General features: G+C 36.9%; 1 protein-coding gene across 2 annotated transcripts in view; it reads left to right on the top strand.

Moving 5' to 3' along the window:
* Positions 1-19,340, top strand: part of LOC149791867 (dual oxidase maturation factor 1-like) — a 29,511-nt gene extending 10,171 nt beyond the window's left edge. For both annotated transcript variants that reach the window (XM_089969281.1, XM_089969282.1), the window contains 4 exons: positions 260-413; positions 1,915-2,126; positions 2,751-2,944; positions 16,801-19,340. In XM_089969281.1, the coding sequence (XP_089825407.1) occupies positions 260-413; positions 1,915-2,126; positions 2,751-2,944; positions 16,801-16,971 (731 nt within the window). In that variant the 3' untranslated portion in view covers positions 16,972-19,340. The remainder of the gene's footprint in view (positions 1-259; positions 414-1,914; positions 2,127-2,750; positions 2,945-16,800) is intronic.
* The last annotated feature ends 357 nt before the right edge of the window (positions 19,341-19,697 follow it).

Raw genomic sequence — 19,697 nt, forward strand, 5'->3', positions numbered from 1 at the left:
CTTGTGACTTATTAGAAATGACGTATTTATATATGAGCAATTATCCATAATAAATATATACCGTGTATGGAAACGAATAGAGTACAACAATGCTGTTTCAGTCTATTATACCGCATTTTTAATTAACATATATATATATCATTTGTGTGCTTTTACTTTTGTTCTCATTGCTATGTAATTTTCTTCTGAGGGCGATCCATGAACACTTAATGTGGTTTTCGTTTCTTATTTAAACAATAAGCTTATCATATATTTGCAGTTAATGGACCTGGAACAGAACTGTACCATGCGCTAGACCGTGGTCTCCCTCACCCAATTTTGATGGTCTTGGAGCATTTCGATATCGACGAGGGAGGTCTTAGATTCGGCCGGAGCTGCAAAATGGCTGGATACTTTGCTGGAATTCTTTTATGGTAAATATTTAAAGTACTGTTTCTTAACTCGACCGCTTATTATTAATTATAAATTATCTCAAGAATACCGCTCCGGTAGCCTAGTGGTTAAAGCGTCCGACTGTGATGCGACAGGTTGTGGGTTCGATCCCCGGCCGAGTCATACAAAGACTAATAAAAATGGTACTCACGGCTGCTTCGCTAGGCGCTCAGCATTAAGAGGTTAGTGTTAGGACTGGTCGGCCGTGTGTCAGGATAATGTGACTGGGTCGGACATCATGCTGCATGTCTTCGGCATGATGCACCAGTTCTAGACATCACTATAAACTGACACACTACAGACATCGTAGCGATATGACTGAAAATATGTTAAAGCTACGTTAAAAATCCAAATCACATCATATCACAAATTATCTCAAGAAATGTCTGGAAGCGTCCATAATGGGATAGTCGCTCTACCTCAAAACTTTAAGCATGAGGTGCCGTATGGAAATTATTTTCCAAGCGAATGGCAATGTATTGCAAAATGATAGTATCCAATCCGATATTATTTCACTCAATTTAAGCCTCTTATAGTCTCTTTGAAATATTAACCATAACATATTAGCAGTATTTAAAAGGATTCACTTTAGTTCTGTTTTAAATTTTGAATGTTTAAACTGAAAAAGATAAGGTTTGTATTGTTAGTAAAATCATTTCCACTTTTCTAAATGCGAAGCAATACAAGTTAAATGTGACCCTTTCCATAACGGAAGTCAGTTATGTGTGCAATTTCAAAAAAGTTGAGGTTCAATTTATAGAAACAAAGGTCAGCAGAATCTTATGGAACTTTATACATAAGCATAGTAGGGGCTTAAAGGCCGTACTGTGTAGTCTGCCATAAAACGACTTCACATGCTTATCCTAAAGTCAAACGGAATTTCGATCAAGAATAAGCAGAGAATATTGGAAATGCATACGACTCTAACCAGGTTATTGCTAAGTCTATTTCGATATGTTCCAAATGGTTTAAACCTATTTTGGACCATTAACTAGCTTTAAACTTTCGAAGATCACTTTCCGGTTAAACAAAATTTTGCATAGGAAAACGAAACGTTCTTTATGCATCAAATTCATTAAAATTATTCGGAGATATGGTTTGTAAAGTTGACAATATTTGCCACGACAAGTGCTATCATTTTAATACAGGAAAATGGATAGTCAAGACCAATTAATAGGTAATTTGTACAATTAATAGGTAATTTGTAGTTTAAATAAGAAATATTTTGTGCAAGTTTGTCATTTGAGTTAGACTTTTTAACGAAAGGCCGTAAGCGATATTGATGATATAATAAGTCAAAGAGTTTAGAAATAAAAAATTGAGAATAACGATATGAAACTTGCATTTTTGGAGAGTTGCCGGTGTGCCATTTAAAAAAATATATATTTTCAGTAAAATATGGACCAATATAAATTTGAAAAAAATATTCCCATGACAGCAAACTTTAACAAACTTTAACAGAGTATATCTCTTTCACTTTAGGACCGCTTTCGCCTTTTGGATCGCATCAAACATAATTCTTTGTAGCGTAGTTTGGAATGGGGCGGTCTGCTTCACTGTATCGGGAGTGTGCATGATTCTAGCTATAGTGGTGTACCATCATCTAAACCCATCCTTGGGGTTCAGGCTGCCAGGATCCCACGGGGAGGTGGAGCTACGCTACGGATGGTGTCTCTTGTCTAATCTGATTTTAGGTAAGTAACAGACTTAGATTAGCTGTTTGATTGGTCAGTTTGTTATTTAATAGATTGATGAAATGATTAAATAAGTGAATCAGCCAGATTAATAATTATTCAATTCATCAAATGATCCAGCTTGGTTGGTCAATACAATATATTATTGTTTGCATAATTGAATGAATAAATGAATTAGTCAAGTGATGAAGAGAGGCTATTAATGATTTGTTTGTTCCTTTGTCGGAGTGATTTATTGACTGATAGATAGGTCGGTTTATTTATAGGTTAATTACGTTATGAATGGACGGCTTGACAGATAGATGGAGAAGTTAAAGAGAAAAAGCAATCGACAGATCTGCCGATCAATGTAGTTGAAAATTTCATCAATTCATCATTTATATAAATCAATCAATTATTAATAAATACTTAACTAATTAACAGAGAAATAATGAGGTATACCTGATTGAATAAAGTAAAAATAATTATATGTAATACGATAAATTTATTTGTATACTTTTTCGCTCAGTGAAAGGTGTTATATATCATATAGGACACATGTTGAGAAGGACAATCTTAAACATAATATTAAATTATTGCCATTTCATACTACATTATCACTCATATTTTGTCCACGTTTTGCAGGTATCATAACCACGTTGCTTGGAATCTTAATGATTCTGGCTGATTACAGGTATCCAAAACAAATCGCAGCTTTCTTTTTCCTGGAAACTGCTTTAGAAGATCACAGTGAGAATTATACTTACAGATACCCCGTCCCTCTAGTAGAAGATAACAAGACAGGCAAATACTTTGCAGCTCCAATACAAGATAACAAGGTAGGCAGACACTGTGTGCAATAAAACATGTTGGGCAGATACTCTGCTGCAAGATAACACGGTAGGCAGATACTGCGATGCAAAATAACAAGGTAGGCAGGTATTCTGCTGCAAGATAACACGGTAGGCAGATACTACGATGCAAGATAACAAGGTAGACAGGTATTCTGCTGCAAGATAACAAGGTAGGCAAGTATTCTGCTGCAAGATAACAAGGTAGGCGTAGAATGAATATCTAAATAAATAGCATTCTGATTAAAATCAATATCTGCAATGTCAAGTCATGTTATTTTGGCCCGTTGAATCACTAATTGTTTTATTTGGTTTTAGGGCTGGTCTTGGATGGTATCGAGCGCGCTCCCTTTTTATTACGATTCACCAATCAAAGAACAACATTGATCTCTCAATTACAACTTGTATCTTTATGAAAATGAAAAGCTTAATTCGGACCAATTACCAGCAACCAGCCCGAAACGAAATGCAACGCTTTATTTGGTAGGCATCTAAAACTTAGTGTACCGGGAAGGTCAACAGATTATCAGCTTGTATTGGTGTCTTTTAGGGCTACATATGTAGATCTCAGTTACACTCACATTAAAAGCTAAGATGCTGGGAGTAGGGGTGAGTGTACACCTATTTTTTATATACAACTGTACATGTTTAAGTAATTTCCATAAAGAAAATTATATTATATCAATCTTTTTCATTACCATCGATAAATCTAGCAATAATGAAAAGTAAGAAAATTATATAAATATATGTACATGTAAATGTAATCAAAATTAAAGTAAATTGGACTCTTTTAAGACATACAATGCAGAAATAACCTTATGGCGATGGAGATAATTTAGACTCAGCAAAATATTAAAATGGACAATTATGTTCTGTATTAGTAAGGAACTGGACATTTTAACATTTTTGGTTTATACCGTTAAGTTTATACAGGTCACAGCCTCTATCCCCATGATTTATTTTTTGCAATCTCACCGTCACACGCGAGTGTATGCACACACCCACGGATCATAAAATAGTAAGTGCTAGACAACAACAAAATAAGCCAATGATGGATTAAAGTGGTTTGCCTGAATGATATATATATATATACAAAGTGAAAATCAGCGGATAGCTACTACGCTTAAGTCAGTAATTACTTTCACGATCTTTTAAGAAGGAAAATCAGTTCATAGCTAGACCATAATATTTGGGTTTGTTTTGGTATTTATATATTTTTTCTTTGACTTATATTGTCTGTAAATCCACAAATACACGATTCCTTATTTGTTGTCGGTGAATTTATGTTTCCGTCAACACAGTCTCTAAATTAGGCGTGCTAATTATTTTATCATCTATAGCCAAAGTATAGTTTACTAACTATTGAGACAATATTGCGCCGCTGCAAGCAGTTCTGAAGAAAAAAAACACGTATTCGTGAATGTAATTGTATTGGAATTAATTCGTTTGCACCAAGAGACACCTGTTGCTATTGATATAGCCCAAACAATAATTCTTGTTCATGCAGCTGTGAGGGTTGTGATTCCTGAAACACCAAGACCAACAGTTATTGCAGCGGCAAGCCCACAAATCATAAAATATCTCTGCCTGAAGAAAATGTCAGTTTTCAACGATTCTACCGTCTTGGGGCCTAGCATTATGGTCATTAAAATATGCTGGTTGCACCCTTGTCTAATGTATTAAACAATCTTTCTTGTTTTCGAATCTTAACTGTTACCCGAAAACCTGCGTCCCTGTTGAATAAACAGTCGAGCACTTTGTTTTCTTAACGGAGTTAAGGTTGATTTTGCATATATCATTGGAAAAGGTAGCCGGAGTGAATTTAGAGTTGAATTCCACTTCATCTTTGTAGAATCAACCCATGAGTGGTTTTGTGTATCTTGGTGGATTCAGTGATCGGTTATTTTTGCGTTTACTCGACGGTGTCTTCGAGCTGGTTGTGGTGGTGCTAACTGTCTATTTCTATTCGGGCCGTAACAAAATTTTATTTCAGTGCATTCGAATTCCTGGTAACGCCATTTTGAAGCAAATATTCGTTTACAAGTAAAGCACAGTCACTATCGATTTTGGCATCAGTAGTTACCTGATCCCATACTCCGTCTACTCCGTCGGTAATTTCCACAACCTCATCGCCGCGGCAGATGTTAAACATAAACAACAAAAACAGTTATGTACCTTTATGGAATAATGTTGATTCTTTCGAACTGAATTTCATCTCCGGCAACCAACTAATGATTGCAAAGTATCTACCTAAAAAAAATTTTTTTTCTCTTTTGTGCAAATTGGCACTAATGTTACCAAACTTAAAACAATATTCAGTTCATCATTTATCATCATCGTCATTTGACCCCACTCACCTTTACTTCCGGTTAAGATTAACAAAGATGATTCGGCCTCGCGCCTTTTCAAATATGACTTTTAAGTCTATCCAAACAACTGTAAAGAGAATTTAAAATAAATAGGCCACATGCTCAGGCTAATATGTTAGTTTCATCCTCTCCTTCTTAATATTCCTTTAATTGTGCTTCGTGAAGTTTATCAGCGTGGCGGTTGGGGCACATCAGCGATTTATTCATCCACGTATTTTGTTGTAGCACCATTATTATCAACATACTCCTTGATATAAGCAATCGACTAACGACAAGTGTCTAAATCGCCCATTTTCAGTGATCTCAGCCAGAATTTTGCATTGGCGTCTCTCAACCAGACAACAATTTATTCAGTGTCGACGTTAGACGTTTGCAGTTTACCAGTTTGATCTAGGAAAACTCTCAAGCTCACTTTGGTTAACACAAAAAATAACACGACTAGTAAACTCGGTCACATACATTTTAGTGGCAAACCAGCTACTAACCACAACAGCACCGTGTCTAGTTGCGTAACGTCCGTAAATATCAATACATATTTTATACAATATTAAACGTGATTTAATGTAAATTAAATACGTGTTTGCTACGCAGGTGAACACTCAAGTGCACACAATGCTTCAACAAAAGATGACAACATATGTGGCCATCCAACCGAGTTTATATTGGCATAGTCGAATAAAATAATGATATACGATTAGGTCCTCGCCTGGTTAAATAATAAACAACTTCAAGTCCATACGAAAAGAAGTTCATTAATAAAATTGGTGTCACCACATATGCAACCCGGTGAGTGCAATGTTCTGTTAACTAAATAATGTTAACAACGCCAGTTTCGTGTTTGTGGCAACATCGATGCAAGTGCGTTGCGCATAAATGCACCACGAAATTTCTTGACTGAATTTAGTATCGAGAGTAGATAAGTTGGTTAATAGACGCATGACATTTTGCATAATTGAAGGCCTCTGCCTGATTGTATTCGTCGACTTGTTTCTGGTAATCGAAGACCTTTTCAGTTTTTATATTCGTATGTGACCGCCAATGACCTTGTTAAAGCCATTCATGATGAAGCTCCGGCAGCCAATACCATCACGTTTTTGCAAACGCTGAAGTCCCCAACGCTGGAATCACTGCAAGAAATGGGGATATTTAACCGGTCTCATGCAGTTGCAGCACCTTTGAGTTAGATAACTGTAACATAACCGATGTATTATTTTGTTTGGCCGCATTAAGCGTATTTAGTTGTTTGGGTAACCACTTTGGGACAATTCTAATTTTGTTAGAGAAAGTTTCAATATGACCCCACACATGTTTGTTTTTGCGGTTTTCTTTCCAAACTAGTTTTCACTATGGTACACCTTCATTTATGATATGAGATCACTATTTAAAGAAATAACAAGATCAATTTCATAAACTAAAATAATTTTAACAGGCGCATCAGAGCCTCTCATTCAACCACCAGCGCCGTCCAACAACGAAGTCTTGTCAGAAGGAATCATTGCATAACATCGGTGACCGCCAGCAGGAGATGCACCGACGCGTGCATAGAAATAGATATCAAGAGTAAATTGCTTGAATAATTCCATATGTTCTAATGTAAAATAATAAATTTGCTTTAATTTACGAAAATCTTGTGAGATTTGTAAACCAGTGTCTATGTTTTGATGTCGATCAATATGCGACCACAAATTTGATGTATATTTGCTATTTGGCTCTCTGTATAAATAGATTTAAAAACAATCCGGGGGTTCCTGATAGTTTAACTGCAGAAAAACTTTAATCGCTCCAAAGTGATAAAATATTATCATGCTTGTGGTTTGGTCATTATGTCGATTTACATTTTTGAAACTCTAAGAATACATGTTTTTGGCGCACTGAGATCATGTTGAATACTTATTTGCCATGTAAACTGTCTCTGGATAATCCTTGGTGAGTGCGCATCTGTGGTACATTCGAGAAACGACAGGATTAAAGCTATTTCAGGTTGCATAAACGATAACAAACGTGATTCTGTAGTCAGCAAAAGGGTTAGTACAGGCATCTACATTGTTAATATTGACATCATAATATATCAGGACTACTTGCTGTACACCAAAATGCATCGTTGGCGTTATTCTTTTGAACTAAGGTGCTCCGAGTGGCCGAGTGGTCTAAAGCCACTGCCATCTCACCTCTGTCTGCGTGGGTTAGCGTCTCGGATTCAGCCAATGTAGGTATATGAGAAAGCTTGCCAGTAGCTTCTTGTGGGTCGGTGGTTCTTTCAGTGGTTTTCCCGGGTTCTTCCTCCACCATTAATACTGGCCGCCATGTATATCCTATCGTGTGCTGAAAAATGGTGTTAAACCCTACAACAACAACTTCCGAACTAATGTAACTATGTTTAACTCCAAAGAAAAACTGGCAAAGATCTCTACAAATCCTACATTCGTGACAGGGGAATTGCATAAGAAAACCGCAATGAGTCCCTAATGAGTTGTGATCGACGCTGTGCAAATCCATGGTAGTAAATAGTATTGATGCAAGAGATCAGAGGGGCACCAGAGGCATCAGGTGTGGCATCCATACCAGCAGGTCTTAGGTCCGCAAAAGAATCCTGTATAATTTGACGAAATGTACACCGTTTATGATCTGCATTATTATATGACTCTTTGATAAACATTATTGATGGACCAGCTGCTCTCGTGTAATCATCAATGAATCTGGCAAGTCCACTAATCGTCGTAGCAGTGTCATGGTTGTTGTAATTGATGTTATTTCCTTTCCGTCGACCATATAACGTGCGCTGTTGGACAACGCCATATCATTATTGAAAAATCCAACTTGGACATCAGCACCTTAATTAGCGTTAACGTTTTATAGAAGTTTTCTCTTAATTCCAAGAATGCCTCCCACTGAGGAAAAACCTCTGGGTGTCTTGCAAATTTTCTTTTATTTTATTTGTATTAATATCTCTAGCAGTGTATGAATATTACTGAAAATCTCTTTTACTTTAGTGTTTACTTAGTTGATGAGTCACTAATTGCTGTAATCGATCTCGAGACGATTGAAAGGTCCGATTGCTGACAAATAGACGTGACCTCGTTAATGACCTCTGGTGCTTTGTTACCAGAAAGAACTGACCCAAACAATGTTTCTAATCGTTCCACAAATTCATCTTCAGATACGCATTTTAACTCTTTGTTTATTATAATATTTTTGATTGATATACGGTTACGAGCGCAACCATTAAGACCATTTCCATGTTTGTGCGATTCTTCTTGTTGTCCTCACTTAGCCCTGTAGATTTGTTTGAAGGAAATTTGTTTCTTTGCGCAAAAGCATTCCAATATTGTTGCTGCGATGTTTGCAGCTATTTCTTTTCCCGGTTTCATCAGTGAATAAGTTTTTCATAGCCGCTGTGGGTCTTTTAGTGCCATTTTTCTAAACTGTAACGTATCTTTTAAATTTTTAAAGCGCTTGCAACAAATCATTGAGAACATCATCATACAGTTGAACATCATATGATGGTGCAATCACATACACTCAATCACATATTAACCACCTCAAAATCATATTTGATAACAATACGTTTTTCCTGACTCAGCAGGACTAATGATTAAAGCGCAAACTGAGTTTAGAAATATTAAACTGGATTTATCAGAACTATGTTTGGTGGTTTATGTACTGCCTGTGCGAATAAATCAGTCACGTTGAATTTCCTTTTTCATGATGTCATTGAATAATGCAGTTGTTGCATGTAATTATAGGCTACTGAATTTGTATGGGAAAATATGAACGAGTTTTTGGGATGCAAATACTGCACGACCTTGGGAGTGAAGTATATCCATCCGACAAAACGAGTTCATATTTTCTCATAAAAATGCAGTAACCTTTTTATTATATGCTCATTGTCTTATTCTACCTGATGCTTAATTATATTAACAACATACGCTACAAGAAACAACGTAAATGAATGTATGCCGTATTCTAAACTAAATACGCAAGCGCAGATTCATCATTACACAACAACGAGATTATTACAGCGCAAATAACTCCGCCCAGATAAATTTGAACTTAGTCGACATAACTTTCGAAGTAAAACGGCGTGTCTAGTTAAAATTGAAATTTGGAGTCATATTGTGAATGAATGCGCAATGCAACAAATTTTCCATTTCATCTGGAATGTATATAATTTGTTATTTTTGTCGATTATACGAAATTTCGTGATTATAGACTGGATTTATATGTGACAATTCTACATAAAATACATCGGATTGAAGAAGCGAGAGAGAAGCGTGTTGACATCTGCAAATGTGTTTTTGTTTCTGTCACTGAATGTTCGAAATCATATTGTGGGAAAAATATGAAGTCTTTCAATTGCAATTATCAAAAAGACGCTTTGGAAATTAAAGCTTTTTTCATTTTGAGTGCAGTTAGGAGGATGTAATTGCACTTATCATCGAAATTACAGTACATTTTTGAAATGTGTAATCAAGATTGAGAAACTATGACATGGCTCATGTAATTCGGATTTGCAGAACTAAGAAAGTACATTTGAGGAAATTCACGATGTAAAACTGTAAGTATATCTTTTTGCCATTCGTATTACCAGCTAAAGAAGACAGTTTATGCCTTGTCACTTTTATGTTATTTGTAAGGACCCTTTCTGGCGTCTACTGTTTAGCTAGCCTAAATCCGAAACATTGTATCAAAAAAGTTAACGCGGAATGTGTCAAAGCAACTGGTATGTGGCAGTCCACGAAACATCTGCTTTACTTCATTCAGACACAAATTTAATCAACCAAAACGTAAAGAGCCTACTACGCGAGTGTATATGATTTGTCTACAAATCAAAAGTGCTGGCTTCTGCGTCCATTGTTTGTTTACAATAGAAAGTAGCTCCTTTATTCACGTGAATGCACTATGAAGGTGTGAAATATCATAAAATACTGAACGATTCTGACAATGTAAAGTTAACGGAGAAAAAAAATGGGCATATAATAATCTAATATTGTATGCGATGTCGCATGAGAGCTCGTGCTGAAAATCCAGCTCAGTTCAAACACACACTAGTTAAACTACAATCAATGGAGTTTGTTCAATGAGGAACAAAAATGTTAACGTTTGTGGCTTGCAAGCCTGCTCGCGGACAGTTGAACTCGTTTACTTGTGGCCCTGGTATACGAGTTGATATGCGACTTAATTCTTACAACCAACCACAACCTCGTGAAGCGCCTATTATTCATGCTGTTCCCAAATGTTACCAAAACGACTTGTTTATAAATATATTAAAAATATCCGTGTACGGCAACATGCCGTTATAGATCTTATTCGTGACCTGAGTGCGAATAATCCAACACTAGGAGAACGAATCGCAAGATTAATCATCGAAGGCGGCAAAAGGCCAAGATTACACTTGGTGGCCATTGAAGATAAAATATATTGATATAATGGTTCTGGGTGAATCTTATGAAACGTGTATTACAGTTTTTTGCTATTATTAGACAGTTGAAGACGCTTTAAAAAAATTGTCATCCGTGGCAAACCTCACCCATTGTAATGCTCGAGAATGGTTGGCCAAACAAGCATTGTAGCAAATTTACCTGTTTGCGTCAAGAACAATTTCACTGTTTGGTTCGATATTGAAATAATAAATGTTTTTGTCTTATTTCCTCCAAACGATCGTGTACATGGTCGACAAGGTCGTGGAGGACTCAACATATTATGGACCGATTTTATCGCACACCTGCCGAATGATTATTTGCACATCAAAACGCACAATAAATATTAATGCAATCATGGAAGGCAGAGCGGATAATACGAATGGGTAACGCAACTCCCATCAATTATATATGCACTAAAAAATAAAATTACCAAGAAAGCAACAACCTTTCTATTGGCGCTACTAAACAACGATTGTTCCTTCGGATTATCGCTGTTGTCAAATTATATCGCGAGTGCGTTTGTTGCGATATGAATAAACATCATCGGTAGTTATATGCATCGACAGTGATTCATTGTCGGTATAGAGCATCTTATAACAGTTTGATCTTACAAAACCACCGTACAAGAGCAACTTTGACAAGTCATGTACTGATGAACCAGCATAAGTTTAGTCGAATTGAGCGTTTCTGGTTTTACTATAAACAGCACAAATATCAGTCAACAAAGATGCTGAGTTGGCAATAAGCCTTCAAAGCTTTTCTTGTTCACAATCACAGACAAGGTCAACTGGAATTCGTTTTTGTAAATTTTCCATTGTTTTATCAAATACGAAATGATTCATCAGCTCAAGGAATGTTTTCAAAGTCGTTGGTGCCCTTTGTTATCTGTCCGTATTCATTAGACTGTGTAGAGCCATTAAAACTTGTTGGCAAAATCTAAGCACTCCATGGACATTACTCACACCCATCTTCAATCGTAATTACAACTGGAGATTTCGTACTTGCACCACATAATTATTTTTTTCATCCTTATGTTTGGAACATATTAAATATGCGTCCGGATTCTTTTAAAATTGTCCACTGATGATAAGGTGACTACCAATCACGATATGCTGACAACTCTCCTGGGCCAACGAAACATCTTTATGATCGTGGTGAATTTCTTCGGGGTATTCTAAATCAACTTCAAAGACGTATCCGTGGTCACTATTGCTGTTGTAGTCGTGTACTTGATTTTGTATGTCATTATGTAGGGATCAATCCTCAAAAGCCCACCAAAAGGTAACTATTGTATCATTGCCAAATCGTTAAGGTTTTAGGTGAAAAGATCACGATGTAGCTGTTGCGACAGAGGAATCATACCCATCTATATTTTGAGTTGTTTGCGCGTGCATAACGATGACTTGACATTGATATTCCACAAGGAGTGAACGCTCGATAAACAGATGCATATTGATATCAGTCAGCAATTCCAACTTGAGTTTGCTGTTTAACAGCCGTGCATCCCAAGCCATTCCCGCTGACAGGAAATAGTGCGCAGGATCGAGCTTCTACAGTCGCATAGGTATGTCGCGAAATGCCTTAATCACATCAGCAAGCAGAAGCACATCGGTGCGCAAATACAGATCATGACAGTCATCCATATATTTTGCAGTCAAATGCTGAACAAACTTTATTTGCGTGGCGTAGTCGTTGCCAGAAATACCTTCAGGCGACAATATCGAAAGAAAAAACCATTCGATAGGTGGCATTTGAGTTTCAGTATTGGTAGGGATACACGCCTTGTCTAGTTACCAGGTCATGCTTGTCTTCTTTGCAATATGACGGCGGCGTTTTTGTTCGCGAACATACTCAGCAACAGCATATGCAATACGAAGGCGGTTTTGTATGCTCAAATGTATCTAATATACCAGAATCAAGAAGCTGAAGGGCGACTACGGCCAGCACCACGACCTTCCAGTGAGAGATGAAGATGGAACTCATGTCACAGTGGAGGAGGAGAAGCTGAAGAGATGGAAGCAACACTTTGAGTCCATACTGAATCGCCCAGACCCACCAGTACTTGCTGACATTCCTGAAGCAGAGGAGGACCTTGCCATCAACTGCGACGACATCACTGTTGAGGAGGTCAAGCAGGCCATCCACAAGCTGAAGAATGGGAAGTCACCTGGAGATGATGGAGTATGTCCCGAGATGCTGAAGGCAGAAGACACAAAGACACCGCAGTTTCTTTGCCAGATTCTCCAAAAGATCTGGGATAGTGAAGAAGCACCGAATGACTGGAAAACAGGAATCATCGTCAAACTTCCGAAGAAAGGAGATCTGGCGTACTGCAACAACTGGCTAGCAATCACCTTACTATCCATCTCCAGTAAGATTTTCAGTCGCATCATTCTCCAACGCATCACAACAGCTGTGGACGGCATCCTACACCCGGAACAGGCAGGCTTTAGGAAGGGCAAATCCTGCATTTACCACATCTTCGTTCTGAGACCGATCCTTGAGCAGTCCCATGAGTGGAATGGGTCCCTTTATGTGGTCTTTGTGGACTTTGAGAAGGCCTTCGACAGCCTGCATCGAGCCTCTCTGTGGAAGATCCTATGACACTACGGCATCCCCCAGAAACTTGTCAACATCATCAGGTCCATGTACGAGAACGCTGAGTGCAGAGTCATCCACAACAACCTGCTCACTGAACCATTCGATATGGAAACCGGAGTGAAGTAAGGATGCATTCTCTCGCCGATCCTCTTCTCACTGGCCATTGACTGGATCATGCGCCGCACCACAGAGGGCAGAAGGCAAGGAATACAGTGGACGCTGACGTCAATGCTGGATGACCTCGATTATGCCGACGATATCGGGTTGCTGGAAAGCAGACACCAGGATATCCAACAGAAGACACAACAGTTGGAACAGACAGCAAGCAGCACTATAGGTCTTCGAGTCAACATAGGGAAGACACAAGTCTTGAGGAAGAACACTAGAGTTGGCGACCCAATCACCATCAACGAGCAGAAGTAGACGATTTCACGTACCTGGGCAGCAAGTCCCACGGATGGAGATTGCACAAGGGAAGTCACCACAAGAATCAACAAGACCAACAAGGCCTTCGCAATGCTGAAGCCCATCTGTACGGGTCAGAGTGTTGGAAGACCACTGCTAACATAGAGCGCAAGCTCGAAGTCTTCCAGACCAAGTGCCTGCGACGGATCATGAGGATCTTTCTGGCCAAGCATGGTCTCAAACGAGGAACTCCGGCACAGAGCTGGCGTAAGCATCATCGCTGAGACCATTGCAACTCGTCGATGGAGATGGCCTGGTCACTTCTGCAGAATGCCCCCTGACTCACTACCAAGGGTGGCACTGAGATGCACTCCACAGGGGAAAAGTGACCGTGGCAGACCCAAAGAGACCTGGCGCCGAACCGTGGAGCGAGAATTCAAAAACAGAGGCCTCACCCTGCAGACCGCCCCCACAACAGCAGCCGACAGGCCAAAATGGTGCTCCCTTTCTGTCGCCTCAAGCAGCAAACGGCGCAGAGAAGATTGATTGATTCATTCATTCAGTGCATTTTTTTCATATTTTCTTGCACGTTTTGGTATTCTTATATTGCCCTCACGTGCAAAAAAGTTTCAGTTGTTGTCAGGGCGAAAGTGATGCACAACTGGGGGCGGTTCGTTTGGAAAATCCAATAATTCCAGTATGTCGGGGTTTACTTGGTATGTATATTCCACGCTGTTGCGCGATTGGTTTAACTGATGCACGGTTGGCATTTATAGATACATACATACATACATACATACATATATATATATATATATATATATATATATATATATATATATATATATATATATATATATATATATATATATATATATATATATTAAATTCGCTCTGTAATTGAAATTTCCATTGATAATATGTTCTTTTGTCTACCAAGATTAGAAACTGTTCATTATTTCATCGACATTTTCGATGTTGTTAGATGGGGTTTTCGCGACGGTGTTAACATGGTCAGATATCTTTGCAATAAAAAGCGTCCATCGGTGTTTTCAGCAATTTATTGATGGAGTGCACAATAATTTTCGGGAACAGATCCACATAGTCGGCATAGTTGATTTCGTGATTTGACTCCTGCACCACATTTATTACGTAGCCAAACATCTGTGTCAACATGTAACACCAGCAAATTTGATTTACGGGATTTATAATAAGTCTTACCACATAGGTCATATTTTCCCATGCACACACCTTAGCGCATATTACGTCTTAATGTCATTGAAAGTCTTAAATCATATTTCACTAATAAAAAATCATCAGTGATTTTGCATCATACACTTTTTCGATTAATGGTACATCAGCCTCTGGCGTATGCTTTACTCACAAAATATAAAGGGTCTTAAAACTGCTTTCAGTAGGAAGTATTTTATTGTACGGTCATTTGCCGTAAACGACTTGATGCTTTTAAAAATGAATTGTTAATACGGGAATATTATCCTATCACAACTTCTTTGCCATTCACCATCGATGAAACATCCACGCGAAATATGTTTGATGTTTGTATATAATGTTCTTTACTCAGTATTTGGCTAAACAACTGCATACTGGTTACTTGAGCGTTTATCAAGAGATGGTATACTCACACGTAAATGTTTAATGGATCTTCATTTATGATACACTGACTCTATAGCTTCTGCTTCTTTGCGCGGAATTCTCTTTTCAAAGAAAATAATTCACTCAAAGGTGTCATTCGTTTATTTATTCATTACACTCTTCATACCTATTCACAGATGTCTTTGGTCATTCCAAAAGCATTTTCTCTACTTTATGTACCCTTACTGATCTTCTGTACTCAAGCTACATTCACATAACGTTTCGATGTCATCGACGTCTACGTCATTATCGACACTCGACGATAGCTCCTTAGTAGTTTCTTGCACAATATCAAACAATGTCATTTCGATTTTTGTCTCAAAATGTTTACCAGCTCAATTATTTGCTGTTCTAAGATAATCCCTACGTTAATTAATTGGTCAAAATGTTCTGGATATGTGTTCATAAACGCTGAAACATCATTTGGGACTCTATGATAAATCTGTATGATGTATTTAAACGAAACAGCCACCGCTCCGGTGGCCTAGTGGCTATAGCGTCCGCCTCAGATGCGGCAGGTCGTGAGATCGAACCCTGGCCGAGTTCATATCAAAGACTGCTAAAAGTGGTACTAATAGGTGCCTCGCCAGACGATCAGCATTAAGAGTTAGTGTTAGGACTGGTCGGCCTGGTGTTAGGATAATGTGACTGGGTGAGACATCATGCTACATGTCTGCGGCATGATGCCCCAGCGCTAGACATTACTATAAACTGCCACATTGCAGACATCATACTGATATGACTGAACAATTCTTAAAGCTATGTTTAAATTCCAAATCACATACAAATCAAACGACACGATTTAATCTTTTTGTACCTTTTTTATTATCCAATCATCCGGTTAAATAATTCCACGACTAAATATGTCCGTAAATTCTTTCAAATACTCTTCGCATCTGCCTGTGAAAATTTCGCCTTCATATACTATATTTCTTTAATATCAAAATATTCTCTGTGACAGGTGGTACACAATATTTCTCTGCTTCGTTGTAGTGGTCATCAATAATACTGTCTCGACAGCTTTGTGTGGTATCCTTAAAAATTAGTAATATAATCCTGATTTAAAACTTTACTGAGTTTTACCATACTAGAGGTTTTTGACGGTTACTGACTTAAGCGCACTAGCTATCCTCTGAGTTTTTACCTAGTAAATATCATCAATGACAGACACTAGTTTTCATCGGTATATTCATTGTCGACTAGAAGTTATTTTTATAATAAGTGTGTGCGCGCATACAGTCGCGTGTAACGGTGAAATTCGCAACAATTAAGACATGGGGATATATGATGTAGCCTGTAGCCATTCGTCTTCCAAAATTATTTTTTGAAAATACTCCTTTCCCTGTTGAAAACATTATTTGGCTTTAATTCGACTTTATATTTGTTGTTATTCCAGAATAACGAGAAACAACATACAACAACACTAAACAGGTATCTGAAATATGGGTTCGATTCCAATTCAAACCAAAAGAAAAGTCCTATTTTCGGAGGTTCGGATAGCGATCTTTCGACTACAAACGAAAGTGATGGCGCATCTACTCCCGGTAGGCGTTTCCCAGAATTGTAAAGGACACAGGTTCTGCAAATTCAGCTGATGACGTTGTACAATGAGATGCCCCATTCAATGAAAACCAGACGAGGTCCTCACCGAACAGATTAAATGAGATTCGAGTAGATATCGCATTAAACGTCAACGATATGAATATATGCTAATCTTCTGCCGCCGTTATATTTGTTGATATAACAAATGGAAATATTATACCTGTCAATGCCTAGGCTGAAAATAATATTCAAAGAAAAAATGGTACCGAGGACACATATTTTAAAACATGTATAAATAATTGTGAAGTTAGTGATTGAACTGAAACAGAAGCTGTTGAAATTAAGTTATTACGAATATGATCATACAAGATAATTGTAACAAAGATAACATGAATTGTATTGAAATTCTTCAAATATATACATTATCGTTTTGAAAATTTGTTTTAAGCGTATTTGACTCTAGGAACATATTATTGATTGAGCAGTTACATGAACTATACCATAATATATGCAATTAATCATACATTTCCGTCCAGAATGAAAATAAAATAACGCAATACATGGAATTTGGCTACAGACGTCATTTGCGTCCATGTCTTGTATTGAGAGCTATCATGATCTTTCATACTTTCCTGCGTTTAAGATGACTCTTGTTTTTCAGGCAGAATCCAGATTGTTTAGAATTTCGTCTTTGTGCAAGGCATAATCATTGAAGTATATTGTTAACACATATGATTTTGCCTTTCTTGGGTGTGAACATAGATCATTACAAAAGTCATGAAAAAGTTTAGATAATCATTTGTATCGTTATCTATTATACATATGTTCCATTGCTTCTTCGTCTTTTTTATTTTGTGCTTGTTTGTTTTGTTTACTTAAGAGTTATGGGTAAAAAGTGAAATGTATTTCATTGGTACTATTTTTGGTCGAGAAGATATGGAATGTGTTTTGTTTCTTTTCTTTTTGTGTTGAAATCATGTAAGCAAAATTAGTAATCATTTGATATTGTTATCTATTCTACACATTATGTTCATTACTACTTTGTCTTTATCTTTTGTTTTTTTAAATTTTATATATTAATTTTGTTTGTTTCTTTCATTTGCTTTGAATTGGGGATAAAAAAGAATATATTTGGTTAGTTTTACTTTGGTTGAAAAGATATTGAATATTTGTTTCTTCAATTTTTGATGTGAAATGTTTCTTGCGTTTTTGTTCTCTCAAGAAGGAATATATTCTTCACAAAAGTCTTTTGTGATATGAATGAATGAAGTCATCATTACATGTTTAAAGTCTTGTTTTGCTAAACTCAAACATGCTTTGAGAGAAATAAAGCAAATGAAAGACATTAGCTGCCCTATAATGGTTTGCATAAAAGTGATGCATTTGTGAAAAATGCTGCTTTCACAAACATTTTGGAAAGACTATACTTACACCAATCTGATGGTACATACATTTTTGCACAAATATACAAATGTACGTCAACAAAACATAGACCTCTCGGAAAGAATGATACGGAAAACTTGAATAATTCACGCGGAACCTTGAAACTGATGGCCCCTCTTATTCCACTGAGGCACGTATTCAAATGATGATATACAAGTATGCTAAGATGTATCCCTCACTCATGGAAAAGTTGCATCCAAATATCAATTATATAATCTATAATGGATTAATTTTGGCATATAACAGTCAGTTATTACGACGGTTTACATAAAACATGCCATTTACACTGTTAAATAATTTCCTAGAACACTACAATTACAGGTATTGAGAAGGTTTATATATTTCATATATTCCCACCATATTTAGATATCTTGTAAACGAAAGTTAGCAATGTGTATCCTCGAAAATAAGAAACTTTCTACTTTATATGGAAAATTGGAAAATGAATCTGTGTGTCGATAATAAAAGACTAGAAGCTATAATAAGAGTAAAATAATGCTTACCATGTCTTGGCACGTTCGATGTTTTCAAATTAATGTTTTACATATAATGTCTGCAAAATACATTTCTGATTAAAATTGTTATCTCCGAAATCATATTGCTGTAAAGGAAATCCTGAAAAAAATCACACACACACATATATATATATTTACATTTCCCAGTTTGTAGCAACATTTTGGGGTATATATTTTTTGTGTATCGAGCCCAAAGTTTACGCATATACATAACCTGAATTTGACCTGAAAAAAAATATATGAAAATTTAAGTTCTAGAACAGCCGACGTGCTTATGGACTATACAATTAATTTGTACTGCAATACCTACAACAACATCATTTACAGTCATCATTTTATGCATTGAATTCCTTATATTCACAAAACAGAAAAATGTATTGGTTTTATAAATATGTCTAAATATGGCAAGCATAAGCTTAGTAAATTGTATTATAAATACCACAAAAGATTGTTTTTGAATAAAAATTAATTTTAAGAAATAAACCTCTCTCTCTTCTTTTTCTTTACTCTTACTTGTGAATAAACTAATAATTTCTTCCCCCATTATCTTTTCTCCCCGATTATTTCGGGCGATCACACATCAAATCTTTTGTCCAAATTCTGCATCTTTCATAGAGCGTGAATGCAGGCAGTGAGTATGGCGTATCTTTTTCCCATTCTGAAAACTGTGCTAAAGCACGTAAGTAATCGCCATGATTTAAGATAAGACCATATATTCTTTTGAACTACTCAAAACTGAAAACTATCGGTGACATTCTTAAGCGTTTTGAAGTTTTCAAGATGGCCATCATGG

The sequence above is a fragment of the Sinohyriopsis cumingii genome, chromosome 9, assembly GCF_028554795.1.
Source record: "Sinohyriopsis cumingii isolate HCF-2022 chromosome 9, ASM2855479v2, whole genome shotgun sequence".
NCBI classification, from domain to species: Eukaryota; Metazoa; Mollusca; class Bivalvia; order Unionida; family Unionidae; genus Sinohyriopsis; species Sinohyriopsis cumingii.